The sequence below is a fragment of the Ambystoma mexicanum genome, chromosome 4q (assembly GCF_040938575.1).
Source record: "Ambystoma mexicanum isolate Mex_15411 chromosome 4q, UKY_AmexF1_1, whole genome shotgun sequence".
In the NCBI taxonomy this organism is placed as follows: domain Eukaryota; kingdom Metazoa; phylum Chordata; class Amphibia; order Caudata; family Ambystomatidae; genus Ambystoma; species Ambystoma mexicanum.
Genome location: NC_090928.1, coordinates 760,602,078 through 760,625,299, shown reverse-complemented (window position 1 = coordinate 760,625,299; position 23,222 = coordinate 760,602,078). Strand labels below are relative to the sequence as shown.

General features: G+C 44.8%; 1 protein-coding gene across 1 annotated transcript in view; it reads right to left on the bottom strand.

Annotated features, from left to right (window-relative positions):
- The window catches only part of LOC138467288 (uncharacterized), a 5,113,521-nt gene that overhangs the window by 3,523,281 nt on the left and 1,567,018 nt on the right, over positions 1–23,222 (bottom strand). The window contains exon 9 of the mRNA XM_069607285.1: positions 5,015–5,095. Within this exon, the coding sequence (XP_069463386.1) occupies positions 5,015–5,095 (81 nt within the window). The remainder of the gene's footprint in view (positions 1–5,014; positions 5,096–23,222) is intronic.

The window sequence follows — 23,222 nt, the reverse complement described above, 5'->3', positions numbered from 1 at the left end:
TCTCCTCGATACTATTGGAAAGATCTTCGCCACCTTTCTGCAGTGAAAAATGATAGTGTGGCCCACGGATGTTGGGATAATGGACTGTCGGCAAACTGGTTTTACAAAGGGCGTGGGAACGGAAGTGAATCTAATGTTACTAAATTTACTGAAACTAGAAGCCATCAAAAAGAAGAACAAGCTTTTCCTAGCCTTTGTGGGCATGCGACAAGCATTTGATAGCATAAACCATGAGATGCTATGGAAAGAATTTATAAACTGGTCTATTTATTTAGACGCCCTGCGTCACCGCGTAGCGGGACGCAGAGCGGATACAACAAGGTTAACGTGTTGTCGTGGGGATTACACCAAGGATGGAGTAAAGGTAAAGCGTGATACTACTTGGAAAGTAATGGCAAAGAAAACTAAACGTGTCTAGGAATGTTCGTAAGGCTCTGCTGGGGTGATTGCCAGGGCTCAAGTCGAGGGTACACGCGGGGGACAGAGTCCCCCCCCATCCCTCCGACCCCCAGCTAAAATGAGCTTGCTTGTAATATGCCCCCGGGTTCCTAATGGGAGACGAGCTATGTGGCTGCTGTTTTAGTCCAAGTTGGAGATGGTGGCAAGTTTGTGTTTTTTCTAACCATTTTTGCCAGATTCCCAGATTTTGAATATTTGGGCGTATGTTTTCTGAATGGTTATTCGCGATCCTTATGCCAGTATTGTATATCCTTTACTTTCTAATTTTCACAAACCATAAGATTTCTTCTGATATATAAAATTCTCTTAAAGTGTATCAGCATTAGGAACTCATCCTGTCCACAACCATCCTTACCCTGGGGCCAGCTAAACCTCTATGTGGGAAAAGAAACATTACTGTCGATGGATCTTAGATTCTAGGAGACTGACTGATGGTGCCGCCATTTTATCTTCACATACAAAGCCAACGCTGTCCAAATCGCTATGCAATCAGTGCAATATTATAAACTGGGGGCAAATCCGCCGCAAATTTGCCGATTTTCAGCGCTATTACCGCCGGTGGGAAATCCGCCGGCAGTAATAGCGTGAAAATTACCCATTGGGAATTCCCGAATGGGCCCAATGGGGAATGGGAACCAACCGTTCCGCCAAACCCGTGATGCATCGCTAATAGCGGCGGGGGGTTTGGCGGTAGTGCTAATAGCGCCGGGGCTACCGCCCAACTTGTGTCTGGTATTGTTCTGTGGAGATCTGTTTCTGCCTTGAGGAAAATGTATCTAACTAGTCCGTCTCCAGTTTATTGCATCTTAGCTCCATCAAAGAAGAACCCTCAGCCCGGTATTTTGATGACCTGGGCGAATAAAATAATAAACATACGTAAGTGTGCCGACATAAAGGTACAAACTGTTCTGTTGAATCCACAATTGGCAAAGAAAAAATTTAAAACAAAATAGCGAACAACGTAGCATGTTAGCAACATCACTATATATCGGAATTGCTGCAAATGGCCTTGAACAACTACCGAAATACTTTAAAAAATTTCATTCACGATATCATCGTGACCAGTTCCTGAGGCTACGACTTAATTCCTACAAAACAAAAGAGATGTTGTGGTTAAAACGAGATAAGGACACTAAAGATAATCAGTGCAGATATTGGTGGAATTAACGAAACACTCTTGATTGTGGAATATCTTGATTTGACTGCACATAGGTCTTTCGATTTGAAAAAATGTGCCCCCCTAAATGATAACATGGAAGACTGATGGTTTATGATGCTCACTGGAAATAATGTACAGCTAACTTGTGCAGTGGTTGATTACTTGGACAAGATTCTGATGTGAGTGGCATTGTTTCCAGTTGGGAGTGTCATTCAGGAACATTGGAGTTAGGGGGCTTTTGTATGAATATTAATACGATTTTGGACATTTTAGGAAACGTGAAGTTAATTGTGTTCATTTGTAAAAAAAAAGTTTGTATAAACTAAATGTTGCAATAAAAAAAAAAGAATTAACAGTTGTTGAAGATTTGTAATAATGCTGAACACCAGGTCCGGCCCAGAGAGCTCACAGATGAGTCTGGGATTACGGACAGAAATAAAGAGTAAGCCATTTCACTCTTTAGGAGCTGATATGATGATCATACTTCTAATGGGAACTACTGCAGTTTAATGCAGGGACGTCATTTGGGGGTCGCCAGAGGTTGCAAGTGCGACCTCTGTGGTCTCCCTTGCGACCTATATATATATTTCTTCTTTTTTGTAAAGAAAGCTCCTGGGCTGTGGGCAGCACCATGTGGCTCTTTAATTCTGGAGTGGCTAGCTTTCTTGTTCAGGCCCCTTAAAAAAAGAAGAACAATAAGAACAGGAGTGCCACAAGTCTAACAATTTCAGCACTGACCCTAAATAAGAAAGAATAGGAATGCCAAAAAATGTGTCTTTCTGGAATTCTATACAATAATTGCTAGACTCATTAAAGGTTTATTTCAGACACACTTCAGGGCGTGAGTCACTGATTTAGTCTGTTCTTAAACGCCTCAACTCAGCCTTCCATCCTTCTGAGGTCGATAAATGGGTACCAACACAGGTTGGGTGATATTGGGTGTATATTTCTTCTATGTAAAGTGCTTAAGCGTAAGTGCTTTATAATAACATATCATTATCATTTGGTCATGGACGTCTGCTTGCATTCACAGTAATTTGGTAATATGGGCCTATACACACTGATCTTAACGATACATATGGCGATCCATTCTTGTATGAAATGTACATCACATTATAGTGATATCGTAACCATATTTTTCGTAGTGTACAATGCTATGTGATGACACGTCCTCTTTTGTCAACGGGTGAAAGGTCATATTCCATCGCTTCCCGCGAAATCACTTCAGGGTGGGGTGCAATGACATCACGTCCTGTGATGTCATCAGGAGTCAAGGGCCGTGTGATGTCACTTCTGCTACCCCTGGCATTTTGGTGAAATGACGTCCCTGGTTTAATGTTGTGTTTAGGTTGTACTAATGCAGCACCATTTCATATATAAACTTCTATCAAGCAACTGGAAAACTCCAGAGAATCAAGTTTACCATTTTCATAATGAAAATTTGGACGATGACGAAATAAATATATATTTTGATGCGCTTGTGAAAATAAACGTCTAGACATTGTGTTATGGGATTAATACAGGCCATAATACAATGACCCACTTCCTAATAAGACATAATTGAAACTGTGCATTGAATGCATGAATGCATTTGTTTTGCAATAAAAAAATAAAATCGATTCCTTGTATTGCGCTTTATGCCAGTCTCCAGCCTCTAAGCATATTACCTGGACTGTGTACCGAACATGTGCTGCTAAGTGTATTCTTATTTACAAGACCAGAGCATTAGCCCTAAGCTATCCTTCCACAGAATAAAAATGGCTGAATAAGAAGTGCAAAAGGGAGGACTGTTGGGTCGGGATATACATTCATTCATTCATTTACAGTATCAGCTACTTGGCAATGGACATTAAACACGGAAAACAAAAGTAGCTGCAAACATGTTTACGAGGTTGCAACCAGTAGGGCTGCTGGAACTGTGAATAGATGGTGGCTTTGCAAGGAATGCCGTAGCATCGCTAAGCAGTGCAGGGCAGGCATCGGCAGGCAACAATATGAAGGACAAAGGCCAGACTTGGAAATACACAGAATGTTATGTATTAGAGAAGGTGGCAGGTAATCCTTAATGTCCCATCTGGAATAGGGAATTACAGAAGGATTTAAAAGTCATGTGGTTGGAGGCAGAGGCAGGTAAGAGACATAAATGATGGAGAAGCAGGAGTTTTCTCCCTAAAATATTCCAGGGAATATACCTTTCTTCAAGGCAGAATGCAGTAGTTTGATAAGAGCCCCATCATCAGTAAGTATAAAAGACGTGGTTTATGCATCGGGGGTGGAGTTGTTAGTTTTAGTTTAGACATGGATATGCTGCAAGTAACTGTACTGCAGTACAATATAATAAACTGACTGTGTCTCTTGCTTTACTTCAGAAATTATTGTGTGAACTTGGCTTTCCATAGCAATATTGATTTGAGGTGGTGAACACTGATTCCTCTGTTTAATAATAAGGGATTCAAGCAAACGAAAACTGCTTTATTCTTTCTACTTTCATGCCAGGCATTACGATGTGCTTTAATATGGAACAGTATATAAATGGTGCTTGCAGAGTTACAACAGGGATCATTGCTGTCTGATTTTAAACCATATTTTATACATTGCTTCATCTAGAAAAAAAGAGAAATACCATGTCTTGTTGACTTTATATGTCAAATGTGTATGATCTTATTCAAATACTTTTTAGACATTTTTAATTCGAATATAAACCAAATTGATGGATTGACTCAAAATTATGGTAATTGACCCAGACAACAGTTGGTCATTTTTACAAACTGGACAGTAAATAAGAGGGATAGCTGGTCAAAACGTACAAAGAGTGGTAGGTAGCATGGAACTTGTTCTGCCACAAGTGTGATTTTGGTTGTCCTTTTCAAGGAATATGTAGCAGTCACTGTATAACTGCACTAAAGGAAACCTGGATGTATTGTTTTGAAGCCAATGAGGAGACTGCTTTATTGGATTGCTCCTGGTTGTAGGTTTGGCTGAAACAGGGATCTTTTCAGGGATTTCATGCTGAAAAAATATAAAGGTTTCTAGAATTACATTAGTTTCCAATAGGTTTCCATCAAAATTCAGAAGTGGAATTGACCGTATTGGAATCCGTTTCTACAGTAGATAAGGATCCTTTTCCACCATGATTAGGTGCGGTGGGATATGGGGTGCTACGATTTAATTATGTATTACATCATTTGCTATTTTGTAATTTATTACTTCTTTGAACAACTGTTCATGTTTGGTCAAAATTAATTAAAAGTGCGCCTGTGTATTATTATTTTTGTGCTCAAATATTTACATGTACAGCTTGTTCGCTCACTCTAACTTTTGACATTGTTTGTTAGTGAACTTGCAACAATATCTATCAATAACTACAAATAGTTGTTTATTTATTGTTTTACTTACCTTGATGCTTTATGGCAAGTTTGTAGGATTTTTCTGGAATTGAAACTGACTCGTCATAATCATCATCATCATCTTCTATAACTGTTGAAAGTTTAACAAAATTCAGATCAAAATAATGACCATGTTTTCAAGCATTTGCTTACTCAAGTTATTCAGGCAAATACAAGACAATGTGGTCTTGATTCAAAAGCTGTCCCGCAACGTTTCTACCATCTAGTACCCTGGCATCCACTTAGTAGATGTGCCTCAGTATTAGCTGGAACTCCAGCATGGATGACACATTTATTTTTCTACCCCTCAGTCTTTCTGGTACTACATGGCTACTACCAGGCCTTGTAACATCCTCTTTGCCATTCATTACTCCTATCTCTGGTTTTGTGGAGCCGGGAGCCCCAGCAGAGGACCACTCCTGCATTATGCAGTATTTTCCATGCCTTAAATGATTCATATAATCAAAACTCATAATTAAATGTGATCCCTACTCATCAGAGTACCACTCCTGCGTCATGCAGTATTTTCCATGCCTTAAATGACTCATATAATCAAAACTCATAATTAAATGTGATCCCCACTCATACCAGTCGCACACCCTAACATTCCTATCAGACCACCCAGGCACTTTCCCCTCCATCCATTTAACTATTCCAAAAGGAACGACTCTGTGTCCCCACTCTAACCACTTATAATGATTTGCCCAATGAAGTGTCACCTAGCCCATACAACACACATTCTTGATGCCAAGATACAGGTGCAGATAACCCAAACGGTGGAGACGTGGCTTCATCAATATTACATATGCACTTAAAGCTGGTTTGATATCTGGCCTTTATCACAGCAGAAGCCCACAAACCACCTGCATCACTGAGACATGGATCTTTGACTGCAATATCAAATCTCTATAAGAATTCGCCCCAGACAATGCAGCATCATCTGCTGCAACAGATCATCGAAACAAGGCAGTGGTGTTGTCATCATTGCTCCATAGCACAGAGTGTATACTCAGTGGTGGCCAGGGATTTGTCGACAGGTAGGGCCTGCCCCATAAACATGTGAGCCTGAAGCAGGGTCCCCCCAAAATAAAGTAGATACATTTATCAGAGTCTTTTCTGTAGCATGCACCCACAGAAGAGGAACAAGTGTGTACTGTATACTTTCAACAAAAAATGTGAAAATAAACACTGGTGCTTTAAGTTTGTTAAAAATGTAATAACTGTTGGCCATAAACAAGTTGAATCGGTCCTGATGGACCTCTCCCTCCTGCTATTTAAGGGCTGGTTTAGAGAATGATTATGGGCTAATAACTGTTAACGCGCTTATCCTGATATATGAGGGCAGGTCAGTATTTAAGCAGCTGCCTGCAGGAGCGCAGGGCTCTTGCATTGCCGTTACTCCTTGCCCCTTGTGTTTTGATCCATGGATTTCTGCTGTGTCCTGTTGCTCCTGCTCCAGTGCCCTGTGCGCTTTGCCTTGCAGCCCTGCTACTCTGCCTACATTGCCCTGAACCTTTGCGCTTCCTGCACTGCAGCCATGCTCCCCTGCTTGCAGTCCTCTGTTCCCTGTCTGCAGTCCCTTGCTCTCTATCACCAACGATCTTGTTCCCTGCATGCAGTTCCTTGTTCTGTGCCCATAGTCTGTTGTACCTGGCTTTAGCTTCCTAGACTCCAGTCCTAAGTGTCCTTGTTATCTGAATGCAGTCCTGCCCTTGTTATTCCAGTTGTCACGCTCACCTGGTCTCCACGGGGGCGTGCTCATGGTGTAGAGTGTTGTCTGTCCTGATGCTGCTCTGCTTGGCTGGTGATGAAAGCTTGCGTCTCCCCTTAGTCCTTGCTTCAGGAGATGTTAGCCTGCAAGTCGAAACAAGACATTAGCTACCGAAGGGAGCTGGTCAGTGGTTTCACCTCCTACCGGTCTATCCTTCACTTCTTCTGGCTCACCTCCTTTTTTAAATGGGCGAGCTCTCCGTCCTGCACACTCTGGAAGGGGTGCTGTTCTCGGTCTTTCCTGGATCGAGTTACGTCACTGATCTGAAGGAAGTTGCTGAAGTAGAAGGCCCAGGAGTAAGCAGGTAAGTCTCTATTCCAATAACTGCTTGGAATGACTGCCTTTAAGTCTTTCTGTTCAAGATAACCAATGTCCATTATTGTCTTACAGGTGCAGCGTAAAGCGACCTTCGGATGATGGATGACCCTCCTGACAATGATGCTCAGGATTCCTGCCGGTAAGTATAGCGCTGTGCTGGGCGCGCAAATGTTCACCTCTGTAGCTTTCCTTTGCTACGTGCGACTAACCTGTTTGTCCTTTTCTGTTCAACAGGTACGGCGCGAGTCCAGGAAGAAGAATAGAAGATCCATGTGGCGGTGTCGAGCTGCGGCGCGCTGCTGAGTGAAGAACTGTCCGATGAAGTTCCTGGAGCTGACCGATCAGGTGAGTAGCTACCCGAGAGGATGCTTTTTGTTCTGTCCTGCAGATGTGGCGGTCCGTGGGAAAGCAGGAGAGGACATCTGGATGTTCTGCAGGTAAGGCCTTCGATGCTTAAATAACTTCTGTTATTCTCTATTCGCAGGTGCCGAAGGATGGAAGACTCTGGACGGGCGTGGCAGAAGGAAGCAAGAACTGATCTGACACAGTGAGCGTTACGCTGCAGGAGTGCAGAATAACACGAAGCGTGTTCAGATTGTTGGATGCAGTTTAAATAGCCTTGCAAGTAGTTCCAAGAAAATAGTCCTCTTCTCCGTATCCCTTCTCTCAGGTAAAGAAGTTCCAGGCCACACCCGGAACTGAATGGCTCAGCCTCTCAGAGCCAAGTTAATGGACCATGTAACTACCACCCACATGAGCCTGGCGCCAGCGGAGCCAGCACTGAGTCCAGGTGAGCCTGGCTGGGGCCTGATAAGCCCCGAAGGGGGCCAAAGTCCGGGATGGCCCCACCAGTTTCAGGGTTTTGGGTGCCTGCACCATGACACCAGTCCATAGTTACAGTTCCTTGAATTCCTTGTTACTGTTCAGTCCTTCATATCCTAGTCTAGAGTTTCTGTCCTGAGTTTTCTTGTTTCTGGTCTATAGTTCAGTCCACTGTTCCTTGATTCCGGTCCTTAGTTTATAGTCTGCAGTTCCAGTCAACTGTACCCTTTGACTTAGATCCTTGTCTCCCTGCTTTTCCTCTTTCATCCTGTTCTGTCCTGAAACTTGCTCACTTTGACTTCCTATTCATTCCCTGGATATTTATGTTACTGTTATTGTCCTCACTTGTGCTTGTGCTTGTGTAATTCTTTTCTTCAGAATTTGTTGCTGAGTTTCCCAGCAGGCAATCTCTGCCCCTTTCCTTTGTTGCGTCTCTGTATTTTACCCTGTCCCATACAGTCTGCTGGTTCCTATTTCATGAGAAAGTCACTGTTCAGTTCCGGCTAGACCCTTACAGGCTTCAGTCATGTGAGTACTATTTTCTTGTTCATGCCTTAGGGTCCAGACATAGGGCCTCATCACGACTTCGGTGGTAACCCTTAAATCCGGCGGTAGCGCTATTACCGCCAGATTTAAGGGTGCGCCAAAGCAGGACTTCGGTGGATTTCTCCCCAGCTCTGAGCTGGGGGGAAATCCGCCGAAAATTCGCGCTATTACCGCCGGCGGGAAATCCGCCGGCGGTATTAGCGCGAAATTTCCCCATTGAGCCCAATGGGGAATGGGGCATTCCCAAATGGGCTCAATGGGGAATGGGGATTGACATTACCGCCGAACTCGTGATCCGGCGCTATTAGCATTACCGTTACCGCCCAAGTCGTGATGAGGCCCATAGACACCTACTCCTGCTGCTCCTTTCCATGAGTGGTGACCTGTAATAGTAACCAGCACAGAAGGCTAGAGTTTATCTTGGCCCTGTGGGAAACTCTTCCCCCATTCTGCGTATACCCCAAGTGGAAACCTAACGTGTTTGTATTACTTGTACTCCCTTCCCCTTTCTGTTCACTGCCTGTTTGTAGTTATTGCCTATCCTTTCTTCTCTGCAGGAATCCTTACACTCCTGTCTCTTGTGAACTTTCCTCCCCTTGGCTTTGTGGGTATGTCTATGTCCGCAAGCCTAACTGCAATGAGCTGGTGCAGAGCCGTCGCAGTCCCTGGCGAGGAGGCCTTTGGGAACCACTACAGAATTACTGCAGTCCCTTGAATGATTGGAGGAGAGGCAAAGGCCACAGGGAGTGACTGCAGTCCCTCAAAGGATCAGGAGACGCCGGACAGGGGAATGAAAGCTTGTACGCAACTGCGAGACACAGGTAAGCACCAGAAGAGGGTGGGAAGACCGGGATGGTTATGGGGGCACCCAAAAGAGAGAGAAACCTTTGCCAAAAGGGACCCGGACCCAAAGGAGCAAATACTAAAGAGCCTGGGACATAAGAGAGAGTGAATCCTATGCCAAAGGGGTCTGGGACCTGAAGGAGAGAAGAAAACCAATACAACATGGGGATTGGGATCTGAGATGAAGTAAGAAACTAAAAAGGAGGGATTGGGACCAGAAAAGGGGGACTGACTGGCAGAATAGTGAACCAGGTGTAACTTCTGAGGTACAAGAGGAGGGAACTGAGAAGAGTCTGGGACCCACAGCCAATGATGAATTGCCTCTGGGATCATAGTCACAGTACCTGGCAGGGTAGTGAACCAAGTAGACTGTGAATAAAGTGAAAACTGAAGATCCCGTTGAGCATTTTGAGAAAGGCCAGGGCAAGGGAGACATACCCCTTGTTCTTATGAACATTGTTGAACCAGCCAAGAAAAGGGAGTCATTCTCTTGGCACCCTAAACAGCTTGAGAAAGGCCAGGAGAAGGGAGATATGCCCCTTTGTCTTATGAACATTGTGAGACAGCCAAGAGAAGGTAGTCATCCTCTTGGCATCCTGAAGAGCTTAAGAAAGGCCAGGGCATGAGAGACAAACCCCTTGATGAACATTGTGGAAAGAATGAAGAGGAGGGAAGTGTCCCCTTGGCTTTGTGAAACATCTGTTATAGGCCAAGAGAAAAAGGACACTTGTCATGGCATTGTGAGAACCATCCAAGACTTTTGTTTCGTGTGTTGTGCTTGAATACACTCAAAGAACCTTTCTGAGAGTTTTGATTTATATTCCTGAAGAAGAACAATTCTGTCTGCTGCACCCAGAACTGAACTTTGGATTGTTGTCCAGAAGAAGGGATCCATTCATCTCGACCAATAAGACCACCTCTCTGTCTTAGTTGAGTTTATAGCATAAGGGATGGAATCAGGCTTTTGACACAGGACGGTGGACTCTTTGCTTTTGTCAGTACTCACCCAGTTTCCAGGCCAGAGCTTCAATGCGGGTACCGCAAAGCTGTGTAACTGTATAACCTGGGCTAGTCCTAGCCCAAGTCTCCTCACTGAGGAGATCTTTCTTTTGATACGCCCCTTTGCTGATTTAGTAATCACTGGATCAAAGGGGTAAATCAAACGAAAGAGTGAGAGAACAACACTGCTGGTAAACCCAGGCTGTAAAGGAAAAAGAAGACAGTTTAAGCCCAGGAAAACAATGGTTAACAAGGTAGGACAGAGATTGGAAGAATAGCCTACTTTAAATGGAATGGTTTCTTGTCTGACCCTGGGCGATGTAATGCAAGCTCTCCAACCCGGTTCAAACCCACTAAGAACAGAAAACAACAGACTTGTATTACTTCCCACTGCAGACACTGAGGAATAAGAAGACCTAATACTAACCGTAAGAGACAGGAGTATGGATCGTACCAGATCCAGATATATGGATGTGCAAGAGAATCAAGTCTGTTGCCAGTGAAAAACCATGATGAAAACAACGTACGGGAAAAGGGGACTAAACCCGAAGGGCGCGAGGGACGCGCTAGAATCGGGGTGGGGCACTATTTTCTTGCTGCAGAGCATCCTGGAAGAGTGCACTCCTGATCCTTAGTAACTGGTCCAAATGTAAACGGACAGTTCATGTGGTGAGGTTTGTAGGGACTGGAGTAAGTAAGGGGCTGAGTGAGTCCGGAGTTGCCAGCTAGAGGGAATCAGTATGCAGCAGCAAACTGAGGACATTAGGTTTTGCTGCCGTGCGAGCGGACTTCCTCAGCGCAAAAAGCAGTATCGATATGCAGAGGCCAATAAGGAAACTAGCAATGTTCGTTACCTTAAGAACTAAATGTCAGCGTAAACAAAACAGAATCACTAAGCAGATACCAAGTCGGGAGACAGGCAAGGATCGTTACCATACACCTAGGTTTCACAGCCGGCGTCCAATAAGCAGAATCAATCCCGGGAGGATAGCTCAGCTGCAACGTGCCCGCCTTGGAAGCAAGATGACATGAAGCAACACAGGTTCGATCCCTGGGTCCGCACTTAGAAACCTCTGGGTATTTAAGCGTGTTATAAATATGCAACTAAGACAAAAAACAATTACACAACTAAAAAACAAACAATTCCTGCAACAGCGCCTCTATGCCCGTGGGCTGTGTGAGCGCTTTAAAAATACAAAAATGCAAAAATAAAAAAATTAGGGGACAGGCGTGGTTTCAATAACAGGCGGTCAAAAAGGTAAGCAGAATCGAGAGACGAAGGAAGTCCAGAACACAGCGGTAAATCGGATCTTCAAAAGATGGAGTCAGGATACACGAAGGATATGACTACAGTCAGAAGCAGCGTTCTGAGTGTCAGAGAACGCTTTATACAAATGCCATTGGCAGAGTGTTCCGGCTGGAACAACACGTAATGATCACGTGACCGCTATGGTGGAATGCGAAGCTGCAATGGAACGCAGCGCAGTCAGGAACGTCTGTGCACGGTGCATCGCCATGGAAACCTCCAGTAATGATAGAAGGGGGAAGCCATGGAACGAAGCAAACAAGGCACTCGTCTCTTCTGTACTGAAGTCACAAGAAAGGATGATTCACGACTCGTCAGGAGCATCACAGTATCCACCCCCAAGGGTTCCGCCACACCCCTGGAGGCATGGAATTGTCGCAACAGCACAGGAGCATGGATGTTGGTCAGAGGTTCCCAAGTCCTGTCCTCAGGACCATACCCTTTTGAGTCCACCAGGTAGTAAGGAGTTCCTGCTCTCGTTTCCATGTCCAATATCGCTGCCACCTCGTATTCCTCAGAACCATTCACAACAACTGGGGCAGTACGAGAAGGGAGGTGAGTGGTAGGCAAGCACGGTTTTACCAGGGAGACGTGAAAAACAGGATGCACCCACCAACCCACAGGTAGGTTCAAGCGTACCGCAACGGGATTAAGTCAGAGATTGTATAGGGAACAACGTAGTGCAGTATAAGAGACCTCTTGCCTGGGATCTTTAAATTGCGGGTGGACAGCCAAACACGCATGGCCACCTGATAATCCGGGGCCGTCGAGCGGCGAGCAGCCGCAAAGCGATTAGCGTGCACCTGCGCCTGATTGAGATGCGTCAGGATGTCTTTGTGCACTGATACCAGATCACAGACACAAGCCTGTGCAGCTGGATTATCCACTGGAATGGACGGGTCCAAAGGCAAGGCCCTGGGGTGTTGACTGTATAAGGCATAGAAAGGGGATACACCAGTTCAGGAGTGAGTTGTTATATGCAAACTTAGCGGAGTGTAGGACTGTCAACCAGGTCTTTTGGTACTGTAAGCACTTGCAACGAAGGTACTGCTCCAGCATAGCATTAGGCCTCTCGGTTTGTCCATCAGTTTGTGGATGGTATGCACTAGAATATCTGTCCTCGATGTGAAAGGAGGAACTAGGGCTTTGCAGAAATGGGAAGTGAATTGCAACATCTCAATCAGTGACAATCATGGGAAAACCAAAGAACCAAAAGACATGTTTGAGAAAGAGATCCGCCAGTGTAGGAGCCGAAGGAAGTCCTGTGCAAGGGATGAAAACCGCCAACTTGGTAAAGAAATCAACCACTACCCAGATGGTATCAAACCTTCGCACTTGAGGTAGTTCTATGATTAAATTGACGGAAATCATGTGCCATGGATTATGAGGCACCGGAAGGAGCTGCTGCAACCCCACTGGCTTACTGTGAGGGGTTTTACACTGGGCGCAGACTGCACAAGAGGAGATGTAGTCCACCAAATCCCGAGCCATTGAAGGCCACCACACCATCTCCGCAATAGGTCCATGGATTTATGCCGGCCAGTGTGTGCGGCAAATAAGGAGTAGTGGGACAACTGCAAGGCCCGGGAGCAGGTGTCATCAACAGGCACGTAAATCCACCCTTAACTGTACGGCAAGCCATTGCAGACATCCAGGTTCATTTCCCGGAGTTCTGCTGGGTTTAAGGAAACCCAGCCTTGGATCGCTTTCCTAAGCGATGGTTGCGGAGTACAACCGCATACGACTTGGTTAGGAAGAACTAGTGGGACTTCTGGTGTAGCATGGGTGGGGTCAGCATGTATGCGAGAGAGGGCATATGCTTTGGCATGTAGATGAGCATGACGATAAGTAATAACAAAATCGAAAAGGGAGAAAAAGAGATGCCAATGTGCCTGTCTGGCGGTTACGCACTTCATGGTCTTAAATTCCAAAAAACTACGTTGATGGGAAAAGACAGTTACAGTGTGGCGCACACCCAACAGATGGTGTCTCCATTCCGAAAAAGCATGCTTGACCGCCAATAGTTCCTGTTCCGTGGCAATGTAGTTCCTTTCATAGGGTGTGAGTTTACGGGAATGGAAAGCAACAGGGTGAACGTCACCGGTGTCAGGACACCGCTGGGAGAGGATGGCACCTACCACAACACCGGAGGCGTTGATTTCAACCAGAAATGGGAGATCGGAATTAGGATGCTGCAGTACCGGAGCTGTGATGAATGCTGTTTTCACAGAGCCAAAGGCCGATTGAGCTTCGGTATTCCAACGAAAGGGCACTTTGGAGCTGGTCAATGCAGTCAGAGGTGCAGCCAGGGAGGAGTAGGAATGGATGTAGCGACGGTAGAAGTTAGAAAAACCAAGAAAGGATTGTAGAGCCTTGACTGATGTGGGTTTGGCCAGTCATATATGGCCTTGACTTTGGAATTTTTCATGCAAACTCCCTTGTCAGTCAGATCATACCCCAAGAACTCCACTTCTGTGGCGTTGAAGACACACTTTTCGGCTTTGACAAAGAGGTGATGCTCTCTTGAGCGCTGAAGGACAGAACAAACATGTGTGACATGTTGTTCGTAGGTGGAAGAGTAGACCAGGATGTCGTCAAGATAGATAATGACGTATTGATCTACCATGTCACAGAAAACGTTGTTCATAAAATATTGAAACGTGGAAGGGGCGTTCCAAAGGCCAAACGACATCACCAGATAGCCAAATAACCCATATCAGGTCTTGAACGCTGTCTTCCATTTGTCCCCCTCTCAGATATGGACCAAATTACAGGCCCCTCGTAAGTCAAATTCGGTAAACATGGCCGAGGAACCCCGCTGATCTAAGAGGACGGAAATAAGAGGTAAGGAATATTGATTTTTGACCGTGATGGCTTTTAAGGCCCTGTAGCCTATGCATGGTCTCAGGTCTCCATCCTTCTTAGGGACGAAGAACAGTGGAGAGGCAGCAGGAGATTTAGAGGGATGTGTGACGCCTGAAATAAGAGCCTTGTCAATATACTACTTTAGCACCTGATCTTCTTTTAACATGAGGGAGTATACGCGACTGGAAGGAATCTTGGAGCCTGGGAGCAGGTCAACAGGACAATCATAGGGGCAATGTGGTGGCAACTGTTCCGCCCCACCTTTGTCGAAAACGTCGAGAAAGGCACGGTATACAGACAGAATCGGAGAGACGGGTTTCGATGTAACTGAACCAACCAGTGGAGTGGATCGAAGAAACGGCTGACATGGTGCACTCCGAATGACTTAATGGGAATGAAAACAATGAGTATTTCAAAAGGTCGAGGGAAACTGTACCTCGCGTGAAGCCCAGTCAATAGCAGGATTATGCAGCTGTAACCAAGGCAGGCCAAGGATCACCCTGAATTGTGGTCCCGTGATCAGGTCGAAAGGAAGATACTCGGAATGGCTGTGGTCGGTGCACATGATCAGCGAGGCGGTCTGTTTAGTCACCAAACCAGAAGCCAATGCAGTGCTATCAACAGCGTACGCCGACTCCAGTTTCGACTTGGAGGTGATGGGCACCCCAGAATCACGGGCAAACTGATGATCCATGTAATTAGTTGTGGTGCCTGAATAAAGAACCGCATGGGTTTGTAGCGGGTGGACAGCGGGCCCCACCAGGGAGACCGAGAGACAGAAGGAAGGAGAAACATCAGAAGCAAAGGAGTCGAACAGGAGCCCACCTGGCAGAGGGACTCCTTCTATTACGGGCCCTGGAGTTTCCCTGTTTACGAGATGGTTTGTAGGGCAGCTGTTCAATCAATGCTCAGAAAAACCACAATACATGCAGAGATCGTTCTTGCGCCAGTGTTCTCGCTCGGCAAGAGACAATGGGCCGCGAACCGCTCCTATCTGCATGATATGATATGATAGTTTATTCAAATCGCGCCTATACACAATGTGTTTCAAAGCGCATCAAGGCAAGGGAGGGAACAAGGGAAAATACAATGACATTCTTACAGGCCATGAACAGTAAGGATGTGAAATTAACCATCGCACTCGGCCTGATGACATTTCAGATAGTGCAAGAGCTAAGACATAGATAAGGTAGGGAGGGGGAGAGTGAGTGGGAAGCAAATGGAAACAGACAGGTGACTACCGTACTAGGCCTGATGACATTTCTGGTAGAGCCGGAGAAAACAAAAGGTGAGGGAGAGGGAAGCAGAAAGGGAGGGGAGGAACAAAACATGCGACTATCGTACTAGGCTTGATGACATTTCAGATAGTGCTGGAGTGGGGGGGAGAAACAAGTACGGGGAGGAGACAGACGAGGTTGCTATCATACTAGGTCCAGGGACAATTCTGATAGAGTAAGTGCATAGAAGAAAATAAGGGGAGGAGGGGAGGAGATAGGAAAAGGGAGAAAGGGAGAGGAGGAGAGAACAGAGTAAGCAGCCAAAAAGAGTGGAGAAGCAAGAGGGGAGAGCGAATACAATTGCAAAAGTCAGTAGTAACACATAATGTTGCAAGGCAGGATACAAGATGAAGATGGGAACAGCATGATTCAGGGCCACCATGAGTATGAGATGCAAAGGAAGTCCAGCATGAGAGTTGAGAAAGGGTGACGCATCGTGAATCGATGAAGTTCATAAAAGTCATATCCAGCATTGGCCACAAGACGGTGATGTAACCAGAATGTATCAGGACAGACTCCTGCAGCAGTAGGCTCGAGGTGGGGGGGTAGAAGAATCAAGCAAAACAGGCACACCTGTGTGCCAGAAGGGTGGGGAGCACAAGGGAACATCACAGGGGGAACCAGGGGGAACCAAGGGGGTGGGGATGGCCTGTGGGGACAGAGGAAGTAAACACATGTTGGTGCATACTTACCTGCTGTCTGAGCAGGGGGCTCCTTCATTTTTTCACTTAATGCTATGGGAGTCCCGGGCTCCAGAGGCAGCGACACCGGGGTTATTGTGCCCCACTTTATAGAGAATCATAAAGATGGTTCTCTCCCCTCCCCCAAACTTGGGAAGGACTTGTGCTTTTAGAGGGGTGTCGGTCCCTGGTCACCTGAACTGAAAAAACGTTTTCACCACAGCTACCAGAATCCTTTGAGTCTAATCAGTAACACCTGTTAATGAAACACAGCCTCGCTGATGATTATTTGAGATAAGAAAGCGCTTGGAGGAGAACAACTACAGAAAACAGAACTGCAGCTGATGGGATCTAACCATGTTAATACTGAGCAACTGAATTGTAGCAGAAGGGATCTAACCCTGTTAATACTTGTTCATCTTTGGGATTTGCAGCAGATGGGATTTAACCCTGGTGAATACTTGTCCATTTTGGGATTTAACCCAGATATATATTTTTTGCAACAGGTTTAATTGACCAGGACCTGGAGTGCGTGCCTCACCCTCCTTCATCAGTTCCATGCTGGCTCCACCAACATATGCTAGTATTCAATATAAGAACATACTCATGTTTGCTTTGAAATGTTTTTTTATAATATCATTACTGGCACTATGCACTAAACGGCTCTGCCAATATATGACTGTACTCCTATGTAAGAAAATGCTCCTGTTGCTTTAGCCTTTAAAAGTGACATTTCGCAATAAGAAAACTTGTCCAAACTGGTTCCAATTTAAGCCAGGCTAGACCCATAATCACATTTATCATCATTGCGTCATCATAGATGCTAGGTTAATATATAAGTCATGCTACAGTAAGAAATATACAGGCCGCTACACCAAAACAACAGTCTAGTGAGGTAATACTACTTATCATGCTTGCTGTAGAAAATACCAGTAACGCATGCAAAATAAAGAAAGGATGTGTCCAAAAAAGCTCTTCAGAGATAAGAAATCCACTTACAAGTCTTCGGAGGGGACCAAGTCTCCACCATAAAAGCTATTCTTTTGGAGAAGTTAAAGGTCCCCATTAACCAACAAATACTTCTCTATAAAGGCAAAACCCTAGTGAACAAATTACACCTTTATGACTATTCCATTGGCCCAAACTCCAGGTTAGGAGTGAAACCAAATAGGGAATTACCCCCAATTGGCTCCCTAGGCATACCACCTAGCCTAAAAGGACCGCCTACTCCTGCTTCCTTTTGTAATAGCCAAGTCTGTTTGCCAGTTGAGAGTTCGATAGATATGAAGGGAGACACTCTGGAGACACCTGTAGAACCACAGAAAGAGTCTAATTTCCGAGTGAGTTCAAAGAAGATAGTTTCTCAGTAGGGAAATCAGATCACCCTGATCCCTTATTTATAACAGAGATTCTCGAAGTCCCTAATCTCACTATAAGATCAGATAAAACTAAGACAATGGAGGTTCTGTTAGAATGCCTTGTGGCCCCCCAAATACAGGCTGACACCCGGTTTCAGGAGGGGCTAGACAAAATAATGGCTAGCCAGCAAAGACCCATACGCCCACATGGTATTTTACAATACTACCAAGAGGGAAAGAATCTCTGAAATATTTTTCTAAATTTCAAAAGGCTCACCCAACAATTTCATTGCAGCAAAGAAATTAAAACTTGCCATCTCGCTCCTCTTTTGCGAGGCGAGCTACAAGCCACATACCAAACCTTAATCCCCCTTGGGGTCAACCCCTTAAATGAAATCAAACAGGGATTATTACACAAAGTGAGACAAACGGAAAATAGTTACTGACACAAATTCTGAGAAATTAATCTTAAGCCTAATGAAACAAATACCCTCTCCCAGTGGTTGGGGAAAAAGATCTTAACCGAGCATAAGCAAGCACTAACTCCTGAACAATCGACTAATAGTCTACTCTCATACTTACAAAGGGAGGTATTACAAATTAGAAAACCCACCATGAACACAGCAATTCAAACTGCCCAAGTTCCTGCTGAAGCCTCCAAACAGCTTAAGGCTTTAAATGGAGATGAGGAAGGACGCAAAGACCTGAGACCCAATGTCTACATTTCTCCTCCCAACGGTTTCCAACAAAATGTTCAGGAACGCACCCCTGAGAACCTTGTGACATTTGTAAGAACAGGGCCTGAAGAAACTGAAAAAAAGATATCCTCTGGTTAAAGAGAGCGGTTTAGTAAAATCAGAAGATACAAAAGGAGCAAACACATTACTCCTGTTTTTCTTGTGGGGAAAAGAGACATTTAACTAGAAATTGCCCTCAGAATAAAAAGGAGGAACCTATGGAGATAGGCTGGATGGCAGGGGAGGAATGGGAAGCCACTAAAGCAGTTATCCCCTGGCTCCACGAAGAAACTATCATTGGGACAGACTTCCCAAGGTTGGGGGACAATTTTGATAAAGTAAATAGGACACACTCAACATATTCCCCCCCTTGACACCTGTAAGAAGAAATGTTTTCTCTAGCTACTTCCAAATAGAAGTGGAGAAAGACCTATGTAGCCCTTATATAATCCCATCTGGAAGAGAAACTCGCATTATGGGAAGGGTATGTGATGAATCCCCGGATGTTGTCACTTCTCCTCTAAAGGCAGCCCCCTCCCATGAGGTCAGGGAGGTGAGGCTGCTACCCGATAGTCCCCCTGGGGGTGGTACTCAGTGGGTGGATCTTATGGGCAGGGATGCCCCCTATGGCATTAGTGACGACCTGGGGAGAACGCTGTATCCCTATAACCTACCTAACCCTGACACACCTTCCTACCCCTCTCCCACCAGTACCTTCCCTAGTGTATCCATGTACCTTTGTCATACCAGCAAGGTCAGAAGTACTGAGATGAGGGGGAGCGTGGACTCCTCAAGGGACTTGTTAAAGAGCCCTTAAAAGTCCCTGCGTTGGCAGAACCGACTGGTCGAGAAATCCCACACCCAGTGAAGGAAATAGTCAAGGTAAATGACAAAGGCCTGTTTTATTAAAAATCCATATAAAACCGGTACAGCAATAAGCACTCAAGTCTCCAATGCTCTCTCGATTCCAATACAAAACAGTGGATAATAAGGTATAAATTCATCACAACTGACAATACAACGCAATCTTGGGTACAAAAACCTACGGGTCGGTAGGGATCGGTTAGGGGAATTGTCTACATATAGGATACATAGGTGTTAATATTTTCTTTGGACATAACTATCTGATGGCTCCTCCTTGAACCACCCTTATAATGATACAAATAAGAAAGACATCGGGCCTCATTACAAGTCCACCTGTAGCCTGCCGGAACTCGTAATACTGTTTCTGCCACCTGAGATCCCAGTGCCACCAGGACATTACAAGTCCCGGTGGGCCGGAATATCAGGCAGCAGAAAGTGTAAGACCCAATTCCCATGGAGTCCCGGGGATACGGAAGCACCGGCACTGTTTATAACGGTGCCAGTGCTTCCGGGAAAACTCTGCGGGCAGGTGCTGTTACGCCCCGTAGGTCAGACCTGTCCGATGCAACGGCCCCCGCCCGCAGAGTTGTAGTGTGGCAGTCCGGAATGGGTGCTGGTACAGTGCAACCGACTCCCTTATCCTTCGACACTTGGAAGGTCATCAGCACATGAGCAAAATTAGTAGTAGGAGAAGTGACATCAAGGAACTGCGACTTCCTATTAAATATAAAAACATTCATTGGTTCCTAGGCCATAGGTCATGGTATCTAGCTTTGAACTTGGCCTTGTTTGACGCCTCTCATTATAGGAATCTGTGGGGAGTTGAGGCAGGTGTCTATCTGTCTGAAGCTTAATGAATGGACAGTGTTCTCCAATTATAGGTCACATGTGATGAAGCCACGTGTTGAATTATCCTGCTCGGCTTTAAATAGGATTTTAGGATACTATTACTCTCGCTGGCCACTGGAGACTTGGTTGAGCTACTCTCCTAATTAATGGACACCTGACATTGGAAGGCTGTTTATTTTTTTACTTAATTTAAGAGAAATACGCCTAACGCTTGGGAATTATTATTGTCTGTTCTCTTTGGAGCCATCCACTGTCTGGCCTGCACAGGCCTGTATTTTAGCTAGTTTCAGCAAGTCAAATCTCCCTGCAGCTCCACGGCTTGTTCAAGGCTTCTCATTCAATTTAACGTTGCTCCGCAGTCCATTTTGTTCAAGATGGCCATACGTCACTGTTGCATTTCTACATTTAGCAAGCTTTATATGTATCTCGTTTGTCTTCCATTTAGGCATACACATTGATTATGTTATGACTCATGTCTATTGGTGCAGGTAATATTCTTCATGTCTAAATGCAAGTTTGACCTACTATCAGTGTTTCTTCATGTCTATTGTATCTTCGTGTGTCAGTTTGCCAGTGATGTAACTTGCTTTCATCAACTTCAGTTACAGCATGTTCACTTCTTCTTGAGTTTGCTGATTCACACCTTCTTCTTTTGTTCCAGGATAAGGTTGGTAGGGTTTCCTTAGTGAATACCGTTTCTTGTACTTGTGGTTCAGATGCGGGGAGGGGCAGATGCCATGGATGACATACTCTTCTCGCTCTTATGCTACAGAGGCGGGGGAGGGGGTTGACGAAATGAATGACGCGTTAATTTGCCTCTCGACATTCCCCCCTCTGGTTGAGTCCTCGACCACATCTCCTATAGGGCCCTCCCCCCCAGTAGGGTACATTGGGAGACCATATCTTTGTCACCCCCCTCTGGTCACCTGAATTCATAATATGCTCATCCACACTCCAGGTCATATAGCAGCAGTCCCCATATGGTTTGCAGAATACCCATCATCCCACGTAATTATGAGGATCTCTGGGATACCAGAATTTTTATCCTGGAGGGACGATAGGACTTTGTCTTATGTCCATATGCGGCAGATCATCAGTTTGTGTGCATACATGGATTTTAGTGTTCACGTTTATCACTATTTTTAACCCTAGCGCCTTTTTAGCCGTCTTCTTAAATTGGTGTATGGCTGTTCTCAGGATGCAGAATTCCAATAGCACTAACACTAGTATGGCTATTAGTATTTTGAATGCATTATCCAGCCAGGAGGGGATCCAGGAGAATAGATAAGAGAGCCAGTTGTCATCCTGTACTTCTTCCACCTTCTCTACCATTTTAGTGTGGAGATCTGTTAACAATGTTATGGCCTCTGTTATGGCCTCTGTGAGGGTCCCATTTTCTTCCTCGTGGGCAGGTGTGTATGCATGTACAGCAAGAGGGTCATATTTTTCCACATACATCACCTTCCAAGGCTGTTATTAAGTCGAGGGCATACTTATTTTGAAGAGTCACAAGCCTTATCGCTCTTAGCTCTTTCTTTATGTCATTACAGCCTTGCACTATTGTGTTAATTGTTTGTAACAGCTCCCAGAGACTTATTTACAACCACTTGGCATTCGTATTGGCTTGCAAACCTGCAGTAAAGAGGGATGCGAAGAACATTTCTGTTCTACCAAACCATTTATGCTCATCTGGTATGTCGTCATATGCCTTTTGCATTTTGTCTGACATATAGTTACTCCTTTTTGTTCATTCAAGGGTGAAGGACCTTTTTTTCTCAAATGTGTATCCATTTTAGGGAAATCTTTAATGTACACATCGCTTTACGGGCACTATGTTAATCAATACAGCAGTGCCTATTTTGATGGCAGGCACATAAAAAATGCATTTGCATCCTTTGTTTTCCCCTCATTTTACTGGGTCCAGTATTCCTGAAACATAATGTGGAATTTTTCACAGGTATTATGGGTAAGGGGCCTGCTTCATCCTCTACCCATGTGAGCAATTTAGAATATTTGGTCCATCACTTGAGGCATCCATCATTTGAATTCTGTACAACCTCTACTGTTACCGACAGGAGTGCTTGTGCTTTGTACTCGATCATTCCTTCGACCCTTCCTGTTGAAGTAAATAACTGTCTGTATATTAATAACTGGGGTCTCTCCCAGAACCTTGGCACCCCAGGTGTCTGTTTCCTTACAAAATGTGGGCATTGTAACAATTTTTGATCTACTGTTGTAGCATTCACTTTATTTGGGCCATCTAATATTTATTTTATCAATTTATTTTTCATCTTCGGGTCATCCATCATAGGCTTTGTTTTTATATAGCTATCCTCATAGGGGAACGTGTTTTTTGACATCCATTACAAAGTGGCCCATTTTCCTTCAAATTGCGCTGTGGTCGTACAGAGTGCTAAGTGCGTTAGACAGTGTGCATCATGTGCAGGTATTGCTGTAGCCACGAATGTCCTGCCAGCGCTCATGGCGTAGCGAATGAGGGAGCACACATAGCAGCTCTCATCAGATGTCCCTCTCCCTCCCTGGTTAATGTGTTGGTACCACATATTATTGATCACCTGGGCAGAATCAGTGATATATGCATTTATATATTAGAAGTCATCTTTAGCATTTCTCTTCAATCTTTTCATCTGCTTAGTGGCAACAGAAAATCCATGAGTTGTTAATTCATCTACTATAGTGATAGTAGTTACGTTACTGTACACTGGTTTGGGCACATTGTAGATAACGATTCTCGCAATGGCAAAAGAAAAAAAAATAGAAACAGCAGAATGTGAAAAATATAGTTACAAGCTTTACTGCTAATGTGTCCACATGTTGCAAAGGGCCACGTGTGTTAGGTGGTCAGCGTGCCAAAAGCGTACATCTCACAAAATGAAAAAGGCCCACCTTTTTCTTTTCACTGGATCTCTCACATTATTTCCAAGATGTTGGTGTCTACAAGAGAATCTACGCAATTATAGCT